At 44.8% G+C, this 25239-nt stretch overlaps 1 protein-coding gene across 1 annotated transcript in view; it reads left to right on the top strand.

Moving 5' to 3' along the window:
- SLC7A10 (solute carrier family 7 member 10) overlaps window positions 1-25239 on the top strand; it is a 39278-nt gene that overhangs the window by 9384 nt on the left and 4655 nt on the right. The window contains exons 2-8 of the mRNA XM_066194385.1: window positions 12765-12969; window positions 18707-18858; window positions 19568-19693; window positions 20652-20805; window positions 22445-22568; window positions 22664-22767; window positions 23800-23896. Coding sequence (XP_066050482.1) covers window positions 12765-12969; window positions 18707-18858; window positions 19568-19693; window positions 20652-20805; window positions 22445-22568; window positions 22664-22767; window positions 23800-23896 — 962 coding nt within the window. The remainder of the gene's footprint in view (window positions 1-12764; window positions 12970-18706; window positions 18859-19567; window positions 19694-20651; window positions 20806-22444; window positions 22569-22663; window positions 22768-23799; window positions 23897-25239) is intronic.

Below are 25239 nucleotides of genomic sequence, written 5' to 3'. Positions count from 1 at the left end.
TTGTAATTAAAAAAAAAAGAAGCTGACAAATCACATTTTTTGTACTCCTGCTAGTAGATCGTGTTGCAATTAAGCCATTTCTTATGGTAAACTCTGCCAGAACCCAGTAGGACACAATGTCTCCATGTTTTTTGGTTGTGGACAGGGCCAGTTCCCTAGCAACACAGTAAGATTTAAGCAGACTATTACAAAAAGTGCCCAATCCTGTACATATTACGAGTGCGTACAGCAGGAATAGCTCTCCTTCACATGCTTGTGCTCCTGACAGAAAATTAAAGACCCTTTTCTCAACTGCTCCCAAGTCCCTCAAATCCTGCTGAAGGCAACAAGAGTGGAGGTCTTCATTGCCTCATAGGATCAGGCTTTAAATTAAATTAAAGCAGCGAGGTGCAAACACGTTAATCCTTTATTGCCCACATGCCTGAGCGAGGCTGGCACTCACACTGCAGTGAAGCAGTTGAGAATGACCCTTAATGTTCAGTGGAATCTGTTCTCATTAATTGAAGTTCCAGGGGCCAGTCCCATTCACTCATTTTACCACAAATGTAAAGATGAACACGCTTGTCATTGACTGAACGTAGCCAGGGGACAGGAGCGGCGTCCCGGCTGCCCTTCGCAGCCGGTGGGGACCATCCTCTGTATTTCACACAGGGAAAGGGGCACGCAGAGGCCAAAAGGAGCAAGTTCACCTTTAGCCATCAGCTCACAGAACCTCCCTGGATGGTCTATGAGTATACCATCTTAACAAAATCCCTTTGTTTCCCTTTGAGGCCTTCCGAAATAGTCCGAGGAATTCATGGCTGAGCTTTAGCTGCTCAGAAGCACTAGAACTGAAAAACCCCAAACCAAGGAGAAAACTTCTGTAAAGTGACGTTTATAAAGAGCAATGCTTCAAACATAAGTCTGTTACTTTAGGAAACTAGGAAAGAAGAAAACAAGACAGATCTCCAATCTGTTGGAAAACTGCAACAGAAAGTGTGGCTTATAACCAGGGCCTTATACTTTGTGATCCAGGGGTGTTCCAGTCTGTGTTAACATCTGTTTTGCAGGATTAGCTAATTTAATTCCATGTTTCTGTGTACTCAAACTATTCTATGAACAAGTTTTTCTGTTCAGGGGGCAGGAGTGACATTCTTTTGATGGATTTTTTTACACACCTGGTCAACTGCTTAGATAAACCTGATATATAAAGACATCAGTGAGCACCATGAAGTCTCATAATTCTGAAGATACTTCAGTTTTAAAGATAGTTGTGATATTTGCAAATACAAGATTCACACATGCATAAGAATATTATATAGCAATATTACTAACTCATGATCATATTACAACAGGTCCTTAAATCCCCTGAGCATAGATTTTTTAAGAACTGCAAGAAAAGCTGCCATTTCTTTTGGAAACCCAGGAGTTTCTAGTTCTTCTCAGTAAAATTGTCTAAACATGTTCTTTAAAATAAATTCTAAGTTTAAAAATAAAGTCAAGATACAAGTCAGCACTGGTTATTAATACGTGGACAGTGTACATCATTATTACACCATAAATACATGTATAAATACATCATAAGCGGTGTCTGTCAAAGTGTATACTGAGCTGATGGGTGTTTGTAAATCTCATTTAAACTCGGGTTGAGCTGTTTACCAAAGTGCACTTTGAGTTAAGTGCAAGCTTTAAGTCAAATATTATTGTGCAATACTTGTGCACACCCCAGGAAGCATAAATACCTTTTTTTTTTTCTTTTAAATTCCATCTCAGTTCATTGACCTTAGCCTTTGTATTCTTTGATAAAACAGAGATAGAGCCACTAGAGATGTAAATGAGAGATGTAAATGCTGAGACTACCTTGCTAAGAGGTAAAACTAACTATACAGAATACACCAACACAGATTTACAGCCAGAAGAATGTAAACTTGAGAGATTGAATGACTTCTGTTCAAGGAGGTGTGAAACCTGCAATTACCCCAAGCTTTGCTGAGAAGTCCATGTCTTGTTTACATCTGCATCCAAAATAAGGTTGTGTAAGATCCTAGGCAATTTCCTACAGGAAAATTTCTTCTCATTAACATAATCTGAGCTATAACACAACAGTTGATGTATTTGGATGATTTTTACAGCCATTTTCACATAGCTTTGTTTTAAATGTGTATTTCCAGGAATTTCGATTCAGGAAGGCACTTTGAACATTTTAGCCTTTTACTATCCAGGGTAATATTGAAGAATAAGCTTTACCTTAAAAGTTTAGCATACTGAAGTTCTCAAAATACCCGCTCAGAAATCAAGGATTAAGTGATGCCTAGTTTAGAGATTCTCTTAATGGATCCCAAGTTTGCAGAAGCTGTGTAGGCACAGTCAAATGTCCACCAACCAGCCTGAGTGTGAGGACACTTTTGCAGGGCTCACCTTGGTGGGATCAGAGCAGAAGGCATAAACCCCAGTAATGTGAGAGAAAATCAGAGGCAAAAGTGGGAATTAGGCTTTGCTTTATCTGCAGTTGTGCAATCAAGTTCAAGCTGTGTCTTTTCTCCAGACCTGCTCATTCCTGTAGTGCTGCTCCAGAGGTCTCACACTATCCCTTGGCTGGTGCAGAGCACACATGGGTTTTTGGTAGCCTGAGGGTTGCAAGGACACCAATACATGCAAATAAAGTTTTTAATTCTGAAGGAGGAACATTTTTCACAGGAAAAAGCTGCAGAGATGCTGTGTGAGGTAAGCAGGGGGAGTGGAGCAGTGTGGGGGTCAGCCAACTTCCAGGCTGGTTTCTTCTGCTAGAGCCTAGGCTTGTCTAAGAAAAAAAAATCCTTCTGTGTGCTGTGTAACTCAGAAATTGCATACTGATGTTTTATTTAATCTTTCTGATTCGGGCAATGACACATCCATGAGGACTGACAGCTTTCGGGAATGGACAGCAAGAGACTTTCCCACTGGGCAGCAGCTGCTGATGAAGTTTCCAGACTGAATGATCTGTTCACCATGATCAATCACAATGAGCAAAAAGAAAAGAGTTAGGGGGAGAAAAAAAGGAAAAAAAAAAAATCCAGCATTTTCCATAAAACAAATTGTACTTCAAAGATGGTGCAAGGGTCTTTGCCATTGGCATGAGTAGGGCTTAAAAGCGGGCTGTAAAAAGCTGTATCTGTCATATTGTCCTTGTCTGAGCCACAGCACTCCCTGACACAGCTGAACTCTGGCTGTTTTTATAGCTGAGTTGGTGATCTTTACAGCAGCATTTTGTAACTGCTTTTCTGCTTGGTAAATACTGAAAATCTTTGCAGGTGTAGAGGGCCCTGTGAGAGCACTCCCAGAGATGTAGCTGTCACTTGTGGGATTTCTCAGCCAAGGGACAAACAGTAAATCAGCTGAATGGGCTGGCATCTGCCCCTTTAGCCACTAGAGAAGGACTGATCTCCACTACCAGTTGCTTTTCTCAAAATCAGAATTTATCAGTTAGTAATCAGTCACATAGGGTCCTAGAGAAGACCCCCATGTCCTCCAGCAGGCTTGCAGGGCAGAGCTTTACACACTGCCCATTTCTACATCAGGGGATTTAACAACGCATTTCTACCATTTGCAGGTAAAATTCCAGGTCAGAATATTGAGATCCAGAGAGCACAGAAACCAGATGCTGGACAGATAACAAGGGCCAAAAGAACATAAAGCTGCATTATTTATCGAGAACAGTCAGTGTGCAGTGCTGCACTTTCTCACTAGGGCAATCCGGGCATTTTAGGAACATCACAGGGGTTTCCTCCACATGCCTCTCATATCATCAAGGTAGGTTTGGCATTCGGTTTCTGTCTGGAAATTTAGTAGGAGGGTTGTAGCCTTCTCTCCTTTGCTTCGAGGGTCACAGTAGCTCCTTTATGTGCTGAAGTCCCACAGTCAGGGGGCAAGTTTGAACCTCTGTTCCCCATAGACCCATGTAGCACTGCCAGTGGGGGTGCAGTGGGAGCCACCAAAAAGAACTGCTCTGCAGCTGTCTGTGGGCTTCCCTCATCCTCACCTGGCAGCACTGCCCTGCAGTAGACACTGCTGAAGGTCCCTGATGTCGAGGAATAAGGCAGAAGTGGAAGGTGCAATGTGAGGCTCAGCAGGAGTAGCAGGTTGCGTGTAATCCCCTCCTGGACACAGCTGTACTGCTGCACAGGCTGCTCCGCGTGCAGCAGCGTGTGGGAGCTCACACTGAGAATATCCCACTGAAAAAGTCACCTGGTCCCTAGGACAAGGCTTTTCCTGATATTTCTGCCTTATCGTTGCAGTGTACAGAGAAGGGCAAGGGAGGCTGAGGTTTCCTCTTCATGGTAATGAAATGCAGCCCACATTTCCCAACGCTGGCAAGAGAAGAGGAGAACAAGTCAGAAGTTAAGGAAGTAGAGAAGTCAGACCAAGTACAAGAGTCAGAACAGAGGAGCAGGAAAATAAAGCAGTGGACTGTGTGCCTGAAAAGAGGAGACAGAGCCTGCAGCCTGTGAAAGGATTAGCAGAATAAAAGGAGTTTCAGTTTAGAACAACAACAAAATCCTGTGATAGAGGCTTTAGCTTCTTCTTTGAAATAAACACACTGTGACAATGTTACTCAAATAAAACTAAATAACTAAACGTGTACTAGCAGACATCTGTCATCTTTATTATTTCACATGCTCCTAAGCATAGCCTGATCCCCAGCACCTCCTGGCCATTTATCTGCCTTAGTGCAGATCTGTCCCCTGCACACATCACCTAAATGTTTGGTCTCCAGCAGGTCAGCACTAGCACTCACTGATGGGGACAACCAGGTTTCCTTCTCAGTTAGGCCCTGCAATTTTGGGCAAAAGGATTTCTAAATTCATCTATCATACCTGGTGTATGCTCACATTCATACTCAGGAGAGCATGATGCTTGCAAGCCAGAGAACTGGATCAGAGGTTCCAGTGCTGGTTTTGGTTATTGGAACATTTGCATTTGACTCAAGTACTATAATGAGAATATCACCACATCGTATCTCCTTTAGTGAGGTCTTTATGTGCCCTTTCTACAAGTAGTCAACACATGCCAAAGGAACCTCCTTTGAGTGATGTTGAAGCAGCAGACTATTTTGTGAACATCGTGTTACCAAAACAGAGGCTTAAAAGCTTTCCTGATGATGTTTCTCTTGATTAACCTGCTCCTGTAGAAGAAAAGTAATTGACAAATTGTCACTAATTTTACAGAAAAGTAGAAATTTTAAACCACCATACTTTTGTGGGTTTAAGCTGTTGGGTACTTTGGCAGAGGTTGGACTGCTAATAGCCCGGGCATGGTCAGTCTCCTGTGGCAAGCAGCAGGCTTCAGCTGAATGGCAAAACACTGCAGTCCCATAAATGTGTCTTGCAGGGTTAGAGTACTGCTTTCCTTTAAGGCTGCCTTCCACTGCTGGTGGAAAGGGAACCCAAACAAACCATCATCATTAAGCAGTTTATATACCTTAAGCCAGAGCCAAATGTGCAGCTTACTATTTTTGAAGAACCATTCAAATGGCCCCAGATATATTAAAGGTCCTATGAAGACTGAGGTTACCACAAATTCGCCTTGATTGCTCTTCTTTGGATTGTTATTTTTTTCATCTAATTGCAACACAGCTGCCTAACACACTCCCAAAATCACAACAATGCTGGCAAGTTGAATCCACTTGCTAGTTCTGTTTATCAGTGGTCTTTGCAATTTAATAAGTCTGGTGTTTTCTTAAAATAACAGATGAGAAGGCAGAGAGTATTCTCTCTCTGGGGAAGGATACATGCCATCATCCTGCAGACTAGTTGATTACTGGGGAGAACAGCAAACCAAAAATTTGGCACCCACAGTAACATTGACTAAAATTCAGGATAAGAATGATATTCCATCCTTGCCACAGCTCTTCAGGTTCACCAGAGAACAGATATTTCCAGCCCATTTCCCACCATCTGGGCAAGTCTGCTTTTTCCCTGTCCTTCGTGCAGCTGGGCAGGGCACAGCTGTGCCCTGCTGAGCAGGTATTGATTTTTAATATATAGACATTTAAATTATTTACAGATCTCCACAGTACCTCATGCAATAGCAAAATCTAACCCTTCTCACTGGAACAGAATGTTGCACACCTTGTGAGGATGCACCAGGTATTATTAGTGAAGCTATGCCTGAAATATTTACTTTCCTTAACTCAGTTTTCTGTTTTATCCACACCTTCATTGTTAGAAAACTTTGGTTTTTCCAGTCCTCATGGACTACACCTACATATTAGCGCTCAGAAGGCAAATAATCTTCTTTATACACCTATCAGAAGTTAAGGAAAATATTTTTGTCAGTATTTGAAGCAGCCTGATTTTTAAAATCTTTAAAGCTGTGTGTAGTCTAATCAGATTATAAATTCTTAATGCAGTAAAATCCAGTTGGAATGCTGGAATAGCAGTTTATAATGGCTGGTCATGTTCTTGCTTGCTAGGAATTTTAACATAAATATTTGAAGTCAGGTTTTAAGTTTGTTTAATTTTGTTAAATACTAATCCCTGTAGACATTAAATTATCACTGTTATTTTTACAGGCATTTTTGAGAGGGGGTGGGTTGCAAGCATATTAGCAGACCAGCCAAAATTCATTTTCCACTGATACAGAAGTTCCATTTTTTTACTTGCATGTGACGTTAAATGGCTATTATTTTAATACCAAGCTTTATAGATCCTTTTGTTCTTCATCCATTTTTCATTAAGTTTTCTGAATGCTATTTAAAAGCAAAAAGCTCCAAGAAATTGCACTAAATACCTTAACTGCCACATAGCCTAAATTCATGTTTGACTAGAGGTTAAGAAAACGCACTTGAAGTGTTTGATAGTTTTAATTCTGTTGAGTCCCTACAGCCTAATAATTTTCTAGACCTGTTTTCTTGATTCAGAATTTCTTGGAGTCTTTGTATTTTAGCAGGGGAGGAGGGGATACTTCTAATCTCTTGCATTAGGTGCTACACTTGTGTCAGTAAGCTGGAGAAGAGCAGGGCAAAGCCTGAGCAGCACCTTGAGCCTGGCCTTGGGTCACTGGGAGCCTCAGAGCAGCTGTGGTATGTGGCAGCCACCTCTCCTGGCACGGGGCTGAGCCAGAGCTTCAGCTCAGCCAGGCCAGACAGCAGCAAGTTCATTTACCGTGAATAAACAGAGTCCTTGGGGCTGTCTGCACTGCCACCAAATTTCCAGTTCACACCAAAATTATGAGCTGTGCATTTTACATCTTGACTGGTTTTGTAGCTGTCTCATGCCCTGAGTTCACAAACAGGCAGTGGCAGTCAAAACCAGTCACTGGCATCCTCCGTTGGGAGTGTTTAACTCCTGGGAGCCAATTAACTGGCAATTAGCTGCATCAGAAGCTGCCTCATTTAGCAGATTTCTGCAAAATACATACATAAATAAATATCCGTGATGAGTTACATCATCACCATTATTGACACAATCCACCTCATATTTAATTTGGATTTAAACAGTTCGCAAAGCACAATTCCTTTTGATTAAGCATTTTTGTCGCTGTTGCCAAACAGGATTCTCAATTCTTTTCAGTATTTTCTACTGAAAAAAAGATATATTTATTTATCACTCCTAGGCAGGATGCAAAGCTTCAGCGTTTGTTTATAAGAAAACTTTTTTAAGCAGTGACACAGACTGTCATCCTGTTGGCCTGAGCAATGTCTACCTAAATGTGGGAGTCCTGAGAGGATGGGAGAACTTTTTGATTATTATTCTATTCTCTGTGAAAACTGCCTGTATCTGCTGTTAAGGATACAATATACCAATATGTCCAGAGAGAGCTGTACCTGAAATCAGGTTGTTCTCTAACATTTACTTTAAAAGCAAAAAAATTCCCATTTTCTACAGCTTGCGCACATTGACACTGAGAAACGGGTGCCAAACTTGCCCTTCATAGTAAATATACCCAGACACATACTCAGACCGTGTGTCACAACTGCAGCAATTAAACACCCACTCTACAGTTGGGAATATAATCTTTGATGATGCTGACTACTGTGATTGACCACTCTTACCAGTTCCTGTTCTGGTTGGATAACATGGGATGCACCTCCACAACGAGGCTGAAGGGAGCAGGAGAGCCAGTTCTCACAGGGATTCCCTCTGCCTGCCTTTGAACATCACAGCTCCCACCTCCTCACCTGCAGTGTGCCCTGAGTGACCCACCCTGAGCGTGGAGTGCCATCTCCTGTGGACAGCAAACAGCACTCGAGAGTCTGGCAGGACTCGTATTCATGAAGCATGCACGGTTTTTTAGCAATGTTGCCTGCTATAATCCTTCGCTGAACAACTAGTCACAAACTGATTTACCTGACTGCAGCCAAAAAAAAAAAAAAAAAATTAAAGACACAGAATTTCCTTGTTGTTAATACTTCACTTTGTAGGGGAAAGAGCTGCTTAGACAAATTACTGATCCATTCAGAATTTCAGATGTACAACAGATCTTTAAAGAAATGTGCATGCAATAAAAAGCCATGGGTGATATTTTTCTTTGCTAACTCTACGGGAAATTGTTTGGTTTTATCCAAGCAAGACCAAATATGGTCTCTACATACAATAAGTCCGTTCTTACAGAACTGATAGGTACTTTAAACAGGCTGCAAGATCCATTATTTTTATGGTCTGTGTGGATTGTGTGCTGCAGATAAATAAAAGATTTGGCATTCTCTTCACAGAAAGCCAGGTTTGGGACCCACTTCCACTAAGTCAGAGATGGAGCATGGCTGATAGGAGAGGCTGGACCCACTTCACACCCATGTTGCAACAGCTGGTTTGGGTTCACCCGACCCAGGACCCGGCAAATTTGGCCCCTTGGGCTGAGCGTGCAGCTCACAGAGGACAGGCTGGGCTCCTTGTTTGCAACTCTGTCTGAGCTGGAAACAGCCAGAACTTTGTTTAAGGAGAATACTTTCTGGGTGCAACTCTCTGAAGGAGCAGGACAAGGACCAGACAACCTTCTGGATGGTTCTTCCATGCAAACATTCTGTTAATTTTACTACCAGCACTGCTGGATGTGTTATTGACTGGAGAGATAAAAAGACACAGACGTTTCTTAATTTTTTTTTTTTATTCCCCTCCCCCATTTCCTATTTTTCTAGGATGTGGACACTACTCTCAACATTGTTCAAAAAAAAAATAATAATCATGACACTGGATAAGATCTCAGAAGTGATATATATATATTTCAGGATATTTTTCTTGCCTTCTGACTCATAAGGGTTAGTAACATAATTTTTAAACAAAAGCTGCAGTTGGCATGGTATTTTTATACCAACTCTTTCATATTATTGTGAAAAGGAGAAAAAAAAGCAACAAACACTGAGAAACAAGAGATGACCAAGTATCATGCTATGTATGGGAAAGAGTGCATATTGCATTTTCTCACCGCTAATGACTTGCTGACCAAGACCTCCTGGAAACTGCTTCTCATCCGGCAGTTTCTGGCATCTTATTTTCTGGAGCACTTCAGTATCTCTAACATACCTATTTTTAAAACGTGGCCTACGCCAAGTGAAGTGAAGCTACTTTTTGGGCACATTTGCCACATTCATGGCAGATTTTCATAAGAACATTTTGTTATCAGAAGGGGTGGAGCACTTCCACTCAGTCACATTTGGTCACAGTTTTGGAGGCAGGCACACGACTGAGCACGGCCAAGGTCATGCGACCACAGCCAGCATTTATTGATGGACGCTCCTTTTATAGGGGGTTCAAATCCCCACCCAAACACCTGATTGGTTGGGGTCTCTGCCCCGCCCAGCTCACTGACCAATGAGATGTCTGCATTCAGGATTGAATGGGATTGGCTGGGGTCCCTGTCTGAGTTCGAATCCAACCTATCATTGTCACCCAGGGACTTGATTACTTCTACTCTTTAATGAACTAGGCTAGCCTAACTGGGGCTCTGTAATGGCCAAATTTATCTGTCCAGCTACAGACCAGCTGTGGCTGTCACACCGCTCCTACTGATACGACTTTTGCACGTGCTGTGAGTGCAAAGTAATACGTAATGAATTTGGAAGGTAATTTTGCCTTATTCTTTATTCATGCATGAAGGATATTACATTTTTAAAAATATGATTCACTACTTAATTTGCCAAAAAAATTTAATGGAATGTTTATATGAAAGAACTATCCAGAAAGCTGTCTGGTCCTTGTCCTGCTCCTTCAGATAGTTGTACCCAGAAAGTATTCTCCTTAAACAAAGAAAGTTCTGGCTGTTTCCAGCTCAGAGTTGCAGATGAGGAGGACTGCTTTGGCAGTCTTACCATGAAAGGAGACCATCATTCTAAGCCACAGACACCTCCTCTCTGCAGCCATTCGGATTTGAGAAAGAGCCCCACTGCCAATGCCCCTCACTGCCCGTCACCCAGACTGCCAGGAACGAGCCGTGCCCCTTCCTGGAGGCAGAAACATGAAACACCGAGAGATTCAGAGCTTTGACAACGCCAAGTACAAGCATTCAAAAACCACATCAGCGACTGTTTATTTAGACTGCACTCTGGCACTGCTGTGCCACATCACTGCCACCACCTTCTCCCCGCAGTTACGCCTCAGCAGGACTCAGCCCTCTTCCCTGGATCCATCACAACATGGCCAGATCACACTGTTCCCATGGTGCTGCTGATGCCTCTCTCTCCACTTCCTCACTCTTCCCACCCCACCACAGGTCTGTCCATCACCCCACAGCAGCTGAGTGGGTACAGAGAACCCAGGGTGCCATCAGCTCACCGCTCACCAGCACAAAGCCACAGCAGAGCTCAGGGAAGCACCCTGCCAGCACCACACAGCACAGCTCTGCAGAGACACGCTGTTACATTGGATTTCTTGTCCGTTATCAGTTGGAGGGATGCCATGCTCTGTTTGGATCCTTCCTTCATGTACGGACAAAATGCAAAGGTGACCCAAGGGATAGGAGTGGAAACTGAGAGCCTGCTGAGGGATGAGCATTTGCATCTGCTCAGCAAACCTGGGCTAAAGTGAACAAGGGTAGCGAGCAGGAGGAGATGGCATGAAAGGAGCCAGTGGACCCATTTAGGGGTTATTCTGTCTCTGGGCATTTGTTCAGTACTGGGGTGGCCAGAAAAGGATATGGTTCCATCCCAAAGAGGCAATGGAAACCTACAGATCTATTTTGGTAAAAACACTACATCTGAACTTTAGCATGCTCCCCAAAATACCACCAGCTCCTCCCAAAAGTGCAACGTGTTCAGATACATTGATCTGTGAAAAATGCAGATACACAGGTACATATGCTGGCAGGCCATTTTTGAGGGGCTTTTATAACTTAAGGGCTTTCTCCATATGCATGAGTGCAACTGTTAAACTGTACACAGCAGTACCAAAGACTCATAGGGCTTTCTTTCCTGACCCTTTCCCATCCTTCTCAGCCTCATTTGGATGCTGTCTTGTAGTGTAATGTCTTTTTCATGCTGTGGTGCCCAGAGCTGTCCCCAGCACTCGAGGGGGGCCAGCCCAGCCCAGCCCAGCCCAGAGCAGAGCAGAGCAATCCCTTCCTGGCCTGGCAGTGCTGGGCTGGTGCCCCAGGACAGGGACGTCCCTCCTGGCTGCCAGGGCGCTGCTGGCTCAGCTCCCACTGCCCACTGAGCAGGACCCCCCGGCCCCTTCCTGCAGCTGCTCTGCAGCCTCTCATTGCCCAGTCCATGCACACGGCCAGGGGTGCCCTGTCCCGGGGCAGAACCCAGCACTTGCCTGGGTCAAACTCCACAGGGCTGGGGATTGCCCATCTCCCTCTTTGCTCTGGGTCTCTCTGCAGGGCCCCTCTGCCCTCAAAGGAGCCAACAGCTCCTCCTAATTCAGTGCCATCAGCAAACCTCCTTCACGTCCCTTTGAGCCCTGGCTCCAAATCATTAATGAAGGTGATGAAAGCACTGAGGATGGAGCCCTGCAGAGCCCCACTGGTGACAGGCCCCAGTCTGATGTCACCACAGTCACTGTCACCCTTTGTGCCTGACCACGAGCCAGCTGCTCACCCATCACGTAACACTCTCTGGCTCCACATGAAAAAAGAGCACCAGATGGGATCCAGCACTCCTTTTCTATACCCAGCACTGCTTCAGCTCACATTGTCTCAGTTGTCTCATATTGTCCAATATTTTAGTCATGCCACATTATAACTTTAGATTTTATGGCTGATGACTAAGCAGCACAGGTATTGCAAGTACAAAATGCTTATGGATTTTTTTAGTATTTCAGAGTTTGAGATTACTTTTTCAAGAACAATCTTGAATCCATCCTTGGTGGCAAGCACACCTTTTGGGGCCATTGTTATAGACAATGCTACTCTTTTCTTTTTTGACCTCCCAAACTCCCAGGAAATGGGCCTTAACTTACTCAGATTCCTCTTAAGAATGGATGAAAAATCTTCATGACAGAGTCCCTTCTAACCCCTTTCAGTAACACACTTGGGCATGGCAGGTGAGAGCAGACAGTTTTGCAAGCTGAGGAAGTTCGTGCCAGAAAACTCATGGATCCTCAGCTGAGACTTATCATGCTCCAGCAGAGCTGAGCACACACACTCACTACCTTTTTTTGCTGATAAATGGCAACACTTTGGCCAGGGTGTGATCAGAAACAGCGCGGTGATGCAAAATCTGAAAAGGGGGGTGTGGGGACGGCACGGCTGTGGTTTTTTGTCCGTGGTTTCTGTGCGAGGGTGGGCCATAGGCTTGTTTACCTTTTTTTGAATGAATAAAAGCAAACTCTTTACTTTCTTTTAGCTGACTGCTAACGTCTTGTCCTTTCCAGGCAATATCATTGGCTCTGGGATCTTTATTTCCCCGAAAGGCGTTTTGGAGCACGCCGGCTCGGTGGGCCTGGCGCTCATTGTCTGGGTGCTCGGGGGCGGAGTGGCCGCGCTGGGCTCGCTGTGCTACGCCGAGCTGGGAGTCACCATCCCCAAGTCGGGAGGGGATTACTCCTATGTCACTGAGATTTTCGGTGGGTTAGCTGGGTAAGTACCCTATCTCGATAAAATCATTTGAAAGCACGTTTACAGTGTGTATTTGGTGTGGGGAAAGCCGTCTGACTTGGAAGAGACAACGTTTGTCAATAAAAATGCTTCGGCAAAACCAATCTTTCTTTTCTCTGTAAGAAATACCAAATTGTCCCTACACCGACCTCCCAGTGCTGCTTTCCAAGGGAAGGTGACAGATCCTTTCACTTCCCTCACTGCCTCAAAGTCCACGACAGAAAAGAGTGATGCTGTGTCCAAGTGATCTTCTTGTGTGCACGTCATGGATGGTCAGTGCCTTGTATGGAAGAGCTTTACCCATCAGGGAGGCCGGGCTGGAGCTACTTACCAGAAATAAAGCAAAGCTTCTTCCCTTACTGCAGCTGAACAGAATAACCAAGTGGTGTAAATACAGATAAAAGGGGGAACGCTAACTCAGGAAAGGATTTCTCTTTGAAAATATTACTAATGGAGTAGTGTGGCTAAGTGAGGAAGGGACAAGTGAGAGGAGGTTATATTTTTTATTTGAGTGTACACATTTTCATGTATTCAACACAATAAATTAAGCTGTCAGCCTGTACTCACAGACTGCTAGAGAAGCACCAGAATGTTCTGACCAGCTCTCTCATTGTGAGTAGAGAGGCCATACCACACACTGGTGGTTTAGTTAAGAAAAATAAGCACCAGCACAGAAAACTAGAGAAAGAGTAAGGAAAAAACCCACACCTGGCATCACAGAACACATTGAGGTAACAACAACATTGGCTTGATTAACCAAATCTCAGCTCCACTGAGGTCTGTTCTCTCACGGGGGCAGGAGCTGCACAGCAGAGTTCCTGCCTCTCCAGGGCACTGCAGCTTCCCTATTGCCTGCTCACGGGAGCAGTGTCTGCAGGAAGGGACAAGGGACCTGAGAGCAGAGAACCCCACAAACCATCACAAGTCCCATCCCTGGAACATCACTGTGGAGGAGGCCAGAAACATGTGAGCTCCACAAAACCAAAAGATGTGTGCTTTCTAGGGGCGAAAATGAAACTACTTAGAAATCAAGTACAACTAAACCTGGCTTTAAATTGTTCCTCAGCTCCCTCTGCCGCATTCAGAGAACTTGCCTGGTCCCTGCAAACGCCAAGCTATGCAGCTGCTCTAACCAAGCACACACCAGTTGATTGATCACTACCCAGCACCTTCCTGGGGACAGTCTCACCTCCCAAGGCAGGAAGTTCTGCTTGGGCAGCACTTGCTTGGTGTCCAGGCTGGTAATGCAAAAGCAGTATTGAAAAAGCACAACCTGAAGGGAAGTAGTGCTCCCATTCTTCCTGTGTAGAGACTTAACCTTTCTCTCAAGAAAAGAAACAACCCCACTATTATGACAAAGGGTTGCCTTAGGCAAAAGCCATCAGTTAGGTTTTGATGTAAAAACAGGGGCTTTGGCCATAGTTTCCAGTAAAGCCAAGCTGGGATTGTGCTCTGCTGCACTTTGCTGAGCCACACCTAAAGGCTGCAGCTTTGGGAAGCTCTGACAAGCCCCTTCTTCTTCCCACTTTGGGGAGTTTCCATTCCCCACTGGCAACTGCACAGGCGGCCTGAGCTTAAAGGGGCCTGCACCGTGCCTCCCCTGAGATAAAACCACTGCCTCTCTCTTTTGATTTAATCCTTCTACTGCCAAGAACATCAAACTCGGCACACAAAGTTTTAGTGCATCTGACTTCCCCGGTGACCAATTGGATGGTCTGGTCTGTTCATAGAAAGGTGTTTGTTATAAGAGCGCATGCTGTAACCAGCCAGACCACAACTCCTGTTGTCTTTTCCCTGTCTCCCCAAATCCCCCCATTTATTATGTTTTCCTGCATAGATATAAGGCACAAAGAAATACTATTTGAGTGTAACAGCCATTGAAGCACACACCTCAGCTTCTGTGTCTGGCAGTATTGATAGCTAGATGCATAAATTTTTATTTAAAAAGCCACATTGCTAGGTATGATGTAAGTATGTGAATGGAATAACAGAGGAAGGACAGGGCCATCTCCTGAGCTGGCAGGAGCTGTGGCAGCACAGCAGCAGCCCTGCTCTGAGTGCAGCTCAAGGACAGCAGGAAACACTGCTGAGGAGTGGTGGTGATGGCAAACCTTGTCTGGAGACAACCCTGAGCAGAGACACTCCGCAGCTCCTCTGGCCAGAGGAGAAGGAAGAGGTGAGCAAGGGTTCCAGTGTTTCTGTGCTCTGGTCTGGGACCAGAGAAAGACTTCTGCTTTCGTGTCTATTTAGAAATGATTTTGGTTTTAAATAGCATTTGTGTGTGAGCACACAAACTGCAGGGAACGTGCCACAGCCTGTGCTGCAGGAGCCATCTGAGCACAGCTCTCCTGAACTGCATATGGGCTTACAAGTCTGTTCAAGTCACAAAAAGAACATTACCCCAAATGATAAATAAAGGGCTTAATAGATATTCTTGCAGAAGACAATGAATAAATTCAGCTTCGTGAAAAACCCTCCAGTGTGTTTCTGATCAATAGAACCTTTTCTGAATCCTCAGCAATAACGCTGCAGCTAACACAGCAGCTTCACCAGCAGAGGCTGTGACTGGGCATATGTCTTTATCAAAATCAGTCAGCAGTGAGTTTTCAGCCAAAGCTTTGATAAGTGTCACCATAAACTGCAAGCATAACATGCTTCAAATATACTTCTAGGTTACTTTTTTTGTTATTGCAAAATTTTGAATTTTCCAATGGCAGTAAGTCTTTCAGCAATGTAGTATTAATTGATTAATTAATAGTATTCAAACTGGCTTCAACTTAAACCAGTTCAGTTTTTCCTGAACTGTATTAAGATGAGTTGTACCATTGCTCCTGTTTCAAACTGTTTTCTGTTGCTAATGATGCACAGGTAGGGTACACTGGAATTTTATATTTTCACAGGCTGCTCTGAATCCTTAACATACAAAATGTGAGATCCTCATGGGAGTACAGGCACATCCCAAATTTGAGAACCAATTTCACCAAGTCCACTAGACTGTTTAGGACCCAGATGAAACCATGTTGTTTATTTCTTTCCACAGGTGAGGAAATTAGTAGGCGGAGGTATTTGCAAAGAAAATCAGTTTTGGTCCAGGGAAGCCTGGCAGCTCACATGAATGCCACACCTTCCCAAGAGCAGCACATGGCACCACTCACTCCAACCTCTTTCTGAGATGGGGATGGGCTCTAAGGAGACATTATCTCATTCATACACACACTGATGGGAGTGTGTGCCATTGGATCAGGCTCAACAGGCAAACACAGCTGAGGCCATCCAGCCAGGAGCTAGAATACAGGCAGAGAGGTTCTTTTACCAGCTCTTTCACCCCCAGCACATGCAGGAGCTCTGGTTACTCATGCAAGCTGCAGTGTTCAGAAAAAAAAACCAAAAACCCAACCAAACAACCAAAACCAACCAAACCCAACTGAAACCAAACTACATCATCCTTTTTCTTTACATTGAGCTGTCTCAAGCCTATTATAAAGATTTGATCACTTCTCACTCAGCAACAAGAGATTTAACTTCTCTTATTTTTGCAGTCACAGCTGCTGAGTAACTGTGGAAGTCTCTAGGGTGGAGTTCCATCTCCAGTGCCATAGCTCAGCCCTCAGGGCAGTAATTCTGCCCCTTTCCCTCTGAAGAACAAAGTAATTCCAGGTATGCCATGCTGCGTCATCTCCCTGCCTCAAGCAGGACCTCCAAGTCCTCCTCCTGCCCTGGCAGCTGCTGGCACTGTGACAACATGGCAAGAGCCAGCACTGCCTCCTGGCCCCCACAGCTGATTGTTTAGGGATGTGAATGTGATCTGAGTGACCAGCGTGGAGATCTTCTTCTCAGAAATAGGTTTTGATTACAACTTACGTGCAGAAACATGATAAAAGTGGGCCTACACCTTAGGCAAGCTTCCTTCTTGTTTTACTGAAGGAGTACTGTCTTTAGAGCTTCACATTTGACAGTGCAGCTTTGTCCCCCTCTGCTAAAGTTATGCATTTGCTTTAATCTGTGTTATCAATCCTACATTTCAGTTCCATGACTGTCATAAACAATCCATTCCCATTAAACCATATTCTACCCAATACCAGCCATACCACACTCCATATTACAGCATAGAAACAAGGGCCAATTTTGCCTGAAATAGTGTTTTCAGAGTCATTCTCGCCACTGAATGTTTTACACCGTTCTCAGCCTGTGTAATTTGTGTGGATGAAGATAAACATGACAGGAGAAGCCTGGTAGCCTCTGCAAGGCCCTGCCAGTCGACAGCCATACAAAACAGCTTGACCTCAGGCAGCACCATCAGTATCCTAATCATATTCGCCAAATTGTTGTTGTAGTCTTTAGGTCCCATTTATGGTCCAGTGTGGACCAGCTGAGTTAACTCAGCAAGCAGGACCTGCAGAGCTGTCCCAAGCTGGGTACATCATCAACACCACCAAATAGCACAAAGCAATCACTGGAGAAAACTGCACTGAACCACAATGAAAAATATTAGAAATCGGAAGGGGAGAAAAAAACCAAACTGATTCACACAACAAAATCAAGAGAAAGAAAAAAGACCTGCTGAATTTATTGTAGAAAACTACAGTGCCAGTTGGGAAGGTACCCAGCTCTTCACTGGTCTGGTTTACCAAATTAACTGTGGTAGCTCATAATTGCCCCATACTGCTCAGAAACAGGAAGGCAAAGTGGAGGATGGGACTGAGAGATTTACCACCTCAGCTGAGGAGCACCCAGCACCAGTGCTCCCTCCAGGTTAATGACACAGCTCCCTCAGCTGTGCCACATTTACAGGGCTGGAAGCAGGGAACTGGGTGAGTGAAGGCCCTTACAGAGCAACCCATGTAACATAGAAATTATACTGTCTTATTTGAAAATATCATTTCGAATCCTCATTTGTGTCACACATCCCTGCACGTTACATTTGTGCATGTATGCGAACGAATTACTGTGTGTGTGTGTGTTCTTCTACATGGCAAGAAAAACTTCATTTTCTTGCAGTGATTACTTCTCGCTATAGAAATAATGATACTTCAAATATTTTTAAAGACTAACCTGATGCACTGCTGCCTTTTTAACTTTTTTTTTTTTTTCTCTTTTGAACAGGCTGAAAAGCCAAAATATCTCACACTTTATATTTGCATAGTACCTTGCTGGGTGCAATCACCTTAAGCTGGAGGCAGCCAGCCAGCCCAGCTGTGTGATCCATCACAATATTCTGCAGCACTAACCTGCCCTGCCCGGGTCAGAGAGCCAACCCCAGTGGTGACAAGGAACCCCCCGGTGACCAGCAGGGAGCTGCTGGCAGCCCCAAGAGCACAGCAAGCACAGCTGCTGCCTGTGGCTGAGGGTCCTGCCAAAACCCTCCAGAGGTGCCTTCAGTGTAGGGACTGCTGTCTGCTGTGGTGACATGGCAGTGCAGGAGCAGCAGAGCTCCTTTCATCTAAACACACAGTTAAATCCAAACGTGCCCACTGGTCATAATCCTCACTCTTCTTCACATTCCTAAACCATGCTTTGTTTTCCAGTGTTTCATTTAGGATACAGATTGTGCTGAGAACATGGGAAAAGGGGTGAGGAGAGTCACGAGTGAGTGACTGTTATGTGTGACCGGGATGAAGGTGCTCAGCCCTGATGTGTTGTGCACAGTTGAGCTGCTGTGTGTCATCTCCTCCAGCACAGCACCAGCACTGCTTTCTTGTGCTTTTCCTTGTCTTTCCAGGTTTCTGCTGCTGTGGAGCGCAGTGCTTATCATGTACCCAACTAGTCTGGCTGTCATTGCACTGACCTTCTCAAACTATGTCCTGCAGCCCGTCTTCCCCAACTGTATTCCCCCCTATAATGCCTCTAGGATCCTCTCCATGGTGTGTTTACGTGAGTATTTGCTTCTTGCACACACACAAGTCTTGCCCTGGTGTTACAAGAGACCACTTGAGGGGCCATTCCAGCCAGGCTGGGGTCAGGGCCACAACTCCAAAGGCCAGTGGGGAGGTCCCAGGAGAGGCACTGCGACTGGTGTGGGATATTCTGTCCTTTTGCAGTGGCCTGGAGGGAGGCACAAAGGCCCCCCAACCCCTGTGGGTCCATGGAAAGTGGCGGCAGGTGAGCATGTGGGATGGGACAGTGCTGTGCTCCCTGTGGAACCACGGGCACCTGGCACAGGTGACCCACCACCCTTTGAGCCCTTCCCCTTCCTAGGCTTCTCTCACACTCACAAACGTGAGTGTGCAGAAGGCAGTGTGCAGCCGGCTCTGCATTAGTTACTTCTGGAGCTGGCAGAAGCAAACATGAGCTCCAGGACTGAAGACTTCCACTGTTTCTGTGAGGAGGCAATGATTCTTGCACACTGAGCACTACTCAGGCAGTTGCTGGAGCTGGGGAGAGCCCCAGCTGGCAGCACCCAAGGGGCTGGTGGCCACCAGGGACGCCCCTGCAGCTGGGAAAGGCAATGCTCCTCTGCACCTTCATTACGGGCCATGCCAGAGCTCCCTGCAGGAACACGCGTGTGTTTTTCAATATTTTGACTGTATGTTCTAAAACAAACATAATTTCATTTCACTGAATTCAGTCTTTTGCTCTCCAGTCCTCCTGACCTGGGTGAACAGCTCCAGTGTGCGATGGGCAACGCGCATTCAGGATATATTTACAGCAGGAAAACTCTTAGCCCTGACCCTTATCATTATTGTGGGCTTCATACAGATCTTTAAAGGTACTCTGGGAGACAGCTCTAACATTGGTATGGTACTGTTGATAGACTTGATTTTTCCCACTTACTGCAATGTTTCCTCCTCACAAACTGACCTGAAGGTGTGCTGGGTTTTGCCAAGCTGTGGAATTGCATACTGACACAGCTGAAGAAAGTATGACACAAGGGAGAACTCAGCTGTATCCCCTTTAAAAAGTCCCTTTCCAGCCCACCTTGTAGGATTTGATAGAATAATGTAGAACAGCTCACAGTGTTTTGGAATAGTTACTTAAAATTTTTGATCTTTTGTGCATTCCCTGAATTTGAAGTGCTCTGGATGTAAAATAAATAAGCAGTGCTTGGCCTAGAGCAGGAAGATACCCGCTTCATCTCAGGCACTAGGCCAATTACCCACAAAAAGTCACAAGATTAAACACAGGTGAAAAATGTCTCACTGATTCGCCAGTTACTGGAAAGCCAAAAGCACAAAAGACTTACAATATATTTATCATGTATATGATGAGTCATAAAAAGGACCAAGAAATACGACATTTACAGAGAGTAGAAAGCTTGTTTTCTCAGTGGTACTAGTCCTACAGTCTTGACAAATCTTTCAGGCCCATAGACATTTAATTTTCAAGGGTTTCTACTAAACAACACCAAACTCTTGTAAAAGAAAATTGCATTAGGGGCAGGTAGGAGTTGACACTGCCATGGGTCCACCCTCAGACAGTGCAGGGTGACAAAGGGTCTCATGAGTTGCTGCAGTCCTGGTGGTGGTGAAGGGTGCCTGTAAGAGCATGAGCTGCCTCACCAGGACACTGTCCTGCAGAAGGCACTGCAATTGCTACGTCAGCCCATGGTGACATGAAGAGCATGAAGTCTCAGTTCCAATAAAGACTAAAAAGTGAAAGCTTACCTATTTCTAAGTGTGTGAGGTAGGTAGGCGTGGCCTAACATCTGGCTTGCACTCCCTATGCAGGAAACTACAAAGAGCTGACACCAAGCAGCGCATTCAAATTTTGGATGACTCCATCTGTGGGCCATTTAGCATTAGCTTTTCTTCAAGGGTCCTTTGCATTCAGTGGCTGGAACTTCTTGAACTATGTAACAGAAGAGCTGGTTGATCCCCGCAGGCAAGTATCCATTTCCATGACACTCTTCTTGAAGTGCTGAGACAATGGAGCTGTCTGGTAGCATTGCTCCTTTCATAAGATGCTGCAGTGTCTTTCCATGTCTGTGAGACTGGTCTTTCTAAAGGAGCGTTTTGTTTAGAACAGACAGCAGGCAAGTTACAGAAACACTGAAATTAAAAAAATATTGCACAAGGTATTGGATTCAGTAAACTGAATCCAAGCAGCCTACAGACAAGGCAGTAATCTCTATGTCACCATTCAATCATATCCAGTCTTCCACAGAAGAAAATTAACCATAGATGAGATACTGTACAAGTGTCTTCAGCGAGAATCTTCTTTGTCATTAAAAAGTTGAATTATCCTGGGAGTTGCTTTGCTTTTCACCCAAAGGTCTCCCACAGACAGCTGAAAGAGAAGATCAGTTGTGCAGTGACAGTGGCACTCTCTGCCCCAGCACAGCTGTGGGTGCCAGCCTGCCAAGGCAACTTATATTGGGTCACTGCTGACCCTGGAAGGGCTTGGAGAGGATTTATCACAGGCAGGCTGAGAAGACTGGAGGGAAAGGGAATTTTAGTTTAGCAAAGCTCAAATGTTTCAACATTTCTGAGTTAATAATGTGGAAAGACAAGTGTCAAGAGCGGCTCTTGGAGTATTAGTTACTTCTCAGCATCCAATGCACACAGCAATTAAACAAGAAGAAATGTAAGCTATTACAGCTTGGATGAGAATGACTTAAAGCTACAGCCTTATGAGCATCTCTGCACCCCAGTGAGTGGCAAAGCGTACGTCCAGAGATCTCAGCAGGAGTAAAGGAACTGTGGTAATGTGTTTCCTTAATAAAAAACAATATTTTAGTAGACCACCACAATTTCAAAGATGAATAATAAAAAAGTTATTACTTAAATAAGGTAAATATGGCCTTAATTGAGAGATAGAGAGAGAATGGAGCAAATAGCCTCTTTTTTTTTTTGATTATTATTGCAGCCTTATTGGAGAAATTAAAGTACTAAAAAAATTGGATAACCAAAACCACTTCCTGCTTTTACTAAATCTATTCAAATTCACAAGGTTAAACATGCTTTCTAAAACCTTTTTTTTCCCCAAATCTGACACACAGAGAAAAATGCATTATGTGAGATACAGAGCAGTTCAGGTGTGCACCTCTAAGAAGGTCTCTGGACTGGAGACCTGTACTACTGCAAGTTGCCATTGCATGACCAGAGCAGTTTTATGGTACACAATGGGCCAGGGCAGCAGCTGAACAACAGGATCCTTTCTAGAGCAGGTGAAGGCAAAGTAAAGCAAGATGTGTTATTCCACCACCGTGCCTGTACCCAGGGCTCTTGGGAAACAGACGTTCCATTTTTCAGTGACAGTGTGTCCCAGTCCCGGCCGAGAGCCCGAAGGGAGCTGGTGGTATCTTGTCCCAGGGAGCTCCCTGCAGACACAGGATTTCACAGCACTTTCCGCCTTCTCTAACTTGCAGTGGGTCAGAGAGCTGATGGAAGCACAGCTTCCCCCCAGGGAAGAAGCCAGGGAACCCCCCCAGCTGAGTGACCATCCAGGGCCATACGCAGACGTTGTGCTCTTGCTGTGCATGATGCCGATTTCTTATCTACCCTCCTAATTCTTTTATTAGGAACCTACCTCGTGCCATATTCATATCCATCCCATTGGTGACATTTGTGTATACGTTCACCAACATTGCATATTTCACTGCCATGTCACCCCAAGAGCTCTTGTCCTCCAACGCTGTGGCGGTAGTAAGTAAACCATTCCCTGGATGTACAAAATACACTTTGATTCCGGTACTGTGCTTTGCAGTGTGTTTCAGTTTCTCTGCCTTCTGTTGCTTTAGACATTTGGTGAAAAGTTACTGGGCTATTTTTCCTGGGTTATGCCAGTCTCAGTGGCCCTATCTACATTTGGAGGAATAAATGGATACCTTTTTACCTCATCAAGGTTAGATGGAGTACAATTTTATGAACATTATCTAATTTGGGGAGGGGCTGTTTTAATTGCATTTGCTAGAGAAATGCTAGCTAGACATTTTGGATGTTGTAGAGCATGAGTATGTTGCTGGGTGTGTTGGATACAATCAGTTATGGATTATTCTGTTTCAAATCAGCGAATGTAATATTGAATCATGAAATCTCTTGCAAACTAATCCTCATGAGTTATTGAAAGTGTTTGCACATGTGGAATAATTCACAGTAAGAGCCAAACACAGCTTTAGCATGGAACCAAAGTAATTTTTTATCAATCAAGTTCCAGTAGCTCACAGCTAAACTGTGCTTTGCTCAAAGAGGAGTTTTAGGGCCTGGTGCTGTACTCGGTTCCGAGCATTTTCATGCCCATATTGGAAAATCACCTTTCAAGCAAGATGCTTTGGATGCATACTGCTGATAGTTGGGCCAGAATCTGTAAAGTCTGTAAGATTGTAATCAATAAAGTCTGTTTATAATAACTGACCTGTCTGAATTCAATTTAGAAGTTATAAAGATTTGGAGGAAACAGCTGAAGTTATTGGGAAAGTTATTTATCCCAGCCCTTTCATGGGTATGATGAAATGCAACAAATCAGAGTGCATATGTAACAGGCTATTCACTTGGAAGTGAAACTCTAAGGCATGTTAAACCTTATCCAAACCCCTTTTGACACTGCAAACACCCACACAACCTTCAGAGTATTCATCCCTCAGTGGGTAAAGAGACAACGCCGGCCAGCAGATAGTCCTCGGAGATATTTGGGCATCTCAGAGCAGGTCTTTTCCCAGGTGATATTAGCTGTTAAAGGCCTTGTGTACTGGAGGGTTTAGTTTAAATACCTTTCCCCTGGGGTCACAGTCTCTAGTTGTCTCTGCAGTTGCAGCCACAGGTCCCTTCCATGAGAAGACCAAAGCAGGTGGTTGAGATAAGAGGTGTTATATGACTAGGGACAGTGGAGTCACACTTGCACACCCAGTGGATTCATCACTACTCTTCTCATTTCCAGGTTATGTTTCTCTGGTGCTCGAGAAGGCCATTTGCCAAGTTTGCTGGCCATGATCCACGTCAAGCACTGCACGCCCATCCCTGCCCTTCTCATCTGTGTAAGTTACTGTCCCTGCCCTGTCACCTGCTTTTAGAAACACTGAACCACTTAGAGATGGGCTGGAAAAACCCCTGAGAGGTGGTTTTACCCCAGAAGAGGAGCAGTGGGTCACCCTGGATTGCAGCTGGTGGGCACCAGCTGAGCAGCTCCAACTGCCCCAGAGAGAAGCAGCCTTCACCCTGGGAAATAATTCCTCCTCCTCCCAATCCCCTTGACACATGACGGGTTTCCCTCATAACCTGAGTTGCAGTGTAAGCTCATTAACTCTTGTCCTGCAGCAAGGGACAGGGACTGGCTTCTGAAACAGGTATTCTTCATTTAAGGAAACGCAAGTTCCTTAGACCTATTTTGTCTGCTTCCCAGAAGCATTTGGAAATCTCCATGGTCACTGCTAATCCCACTCCCTCAAGTCTGCCCTAGGTCCTGCCACCAAAGCCAGAGACGTGGTGGGTCCCAGGGAAAGGACAAAGGGCTCCTAAAACTACTTTCAGCAACCAAGACATCTTGTGAGTCAGGCAGTTCTAGGACCACAGGCATTTCTTTCCACAGGCCAAAAAATTAAGTAGGGACAATGATTACAGTGGCTCTGAGCGATGCATCTGCTGAATGGTACATCGGGGTCACCTGCAAAGATCAGACAGCCACGGGCCAGCTGTGAGGGGTGGTGGGGGCTGGCCCAGGGTGTGCTCCCGTGGGAAAAAGATTCCCCTCACTTTTTAGACGGTATAAATTTCCACAATACTAATGCCTTAGGGAAGTTGTCATTTGAAACAAAGAGCTTCATATGCTTTTACCAATAGTGAAACTAGAATGTGTGATGGGTTTTACAGTGGCATAGAAGATGATAAAGAAGATGATTCACACTGCTGCTGTCCTTGGCTGCAGGGCCCAAGCAAAGGAATTCCCCAAAGGGGATTTGCTTGAAATCTTGGCTGCATCGATGGCTGCCAACTGCAGATTTGCCACTGATCTCAAAACCACGAGGGTTTGACCCCAGATGCACTAGAAAGATGCATGTTTACATGTCTCCCAGCTCTAACAGCAATTCTGGCACAATACACCCATGCAAAATTTCACCAAATAGGCCTCCTGTTCATTCCGCTTTTATGACAAAATATGCATCTTGCTGAGGTTTTACAGCATTCCTGGGGCTTAGTGCCCCGACACAAACATCTTGTGTATTGTCCACTGAAGGTTTGGGGTAAAGTGCCCTGGGCAGCCATCACGGGATCCCGTGTTCTACAGGGGCCCCTGGGGCAGAACTCTGTCCTTTGAAATACCTCAGCTGAAACAACACAAGGAGTCTCAGAGGTTGTTCCTCTGTGGAACAGCCCCAACAAG

Source organism: Chamaea fasciata, unplaced genomic scaffold (genome assembly GCF_029207755.1).
Source record: "Chamaea fasciata isolate MVZ Bird 193981 ecotype frontalis unplaced genomic scaffold, bChaFas1.0.hap1 SCAF_12, whole genome shotgun sequence".
In the NCBI taxonomy this organism is placed as follows: Eukaryota; Metazoa; Chordata; class Aves; order Passeriformes; family Sylviidae; genus Chamaea; species Chamaea fasciata.
Note: the sequence above shows the minus strand (reverse complement) of the source record. Positions and strands in the feature narration are given on the sequence as shown.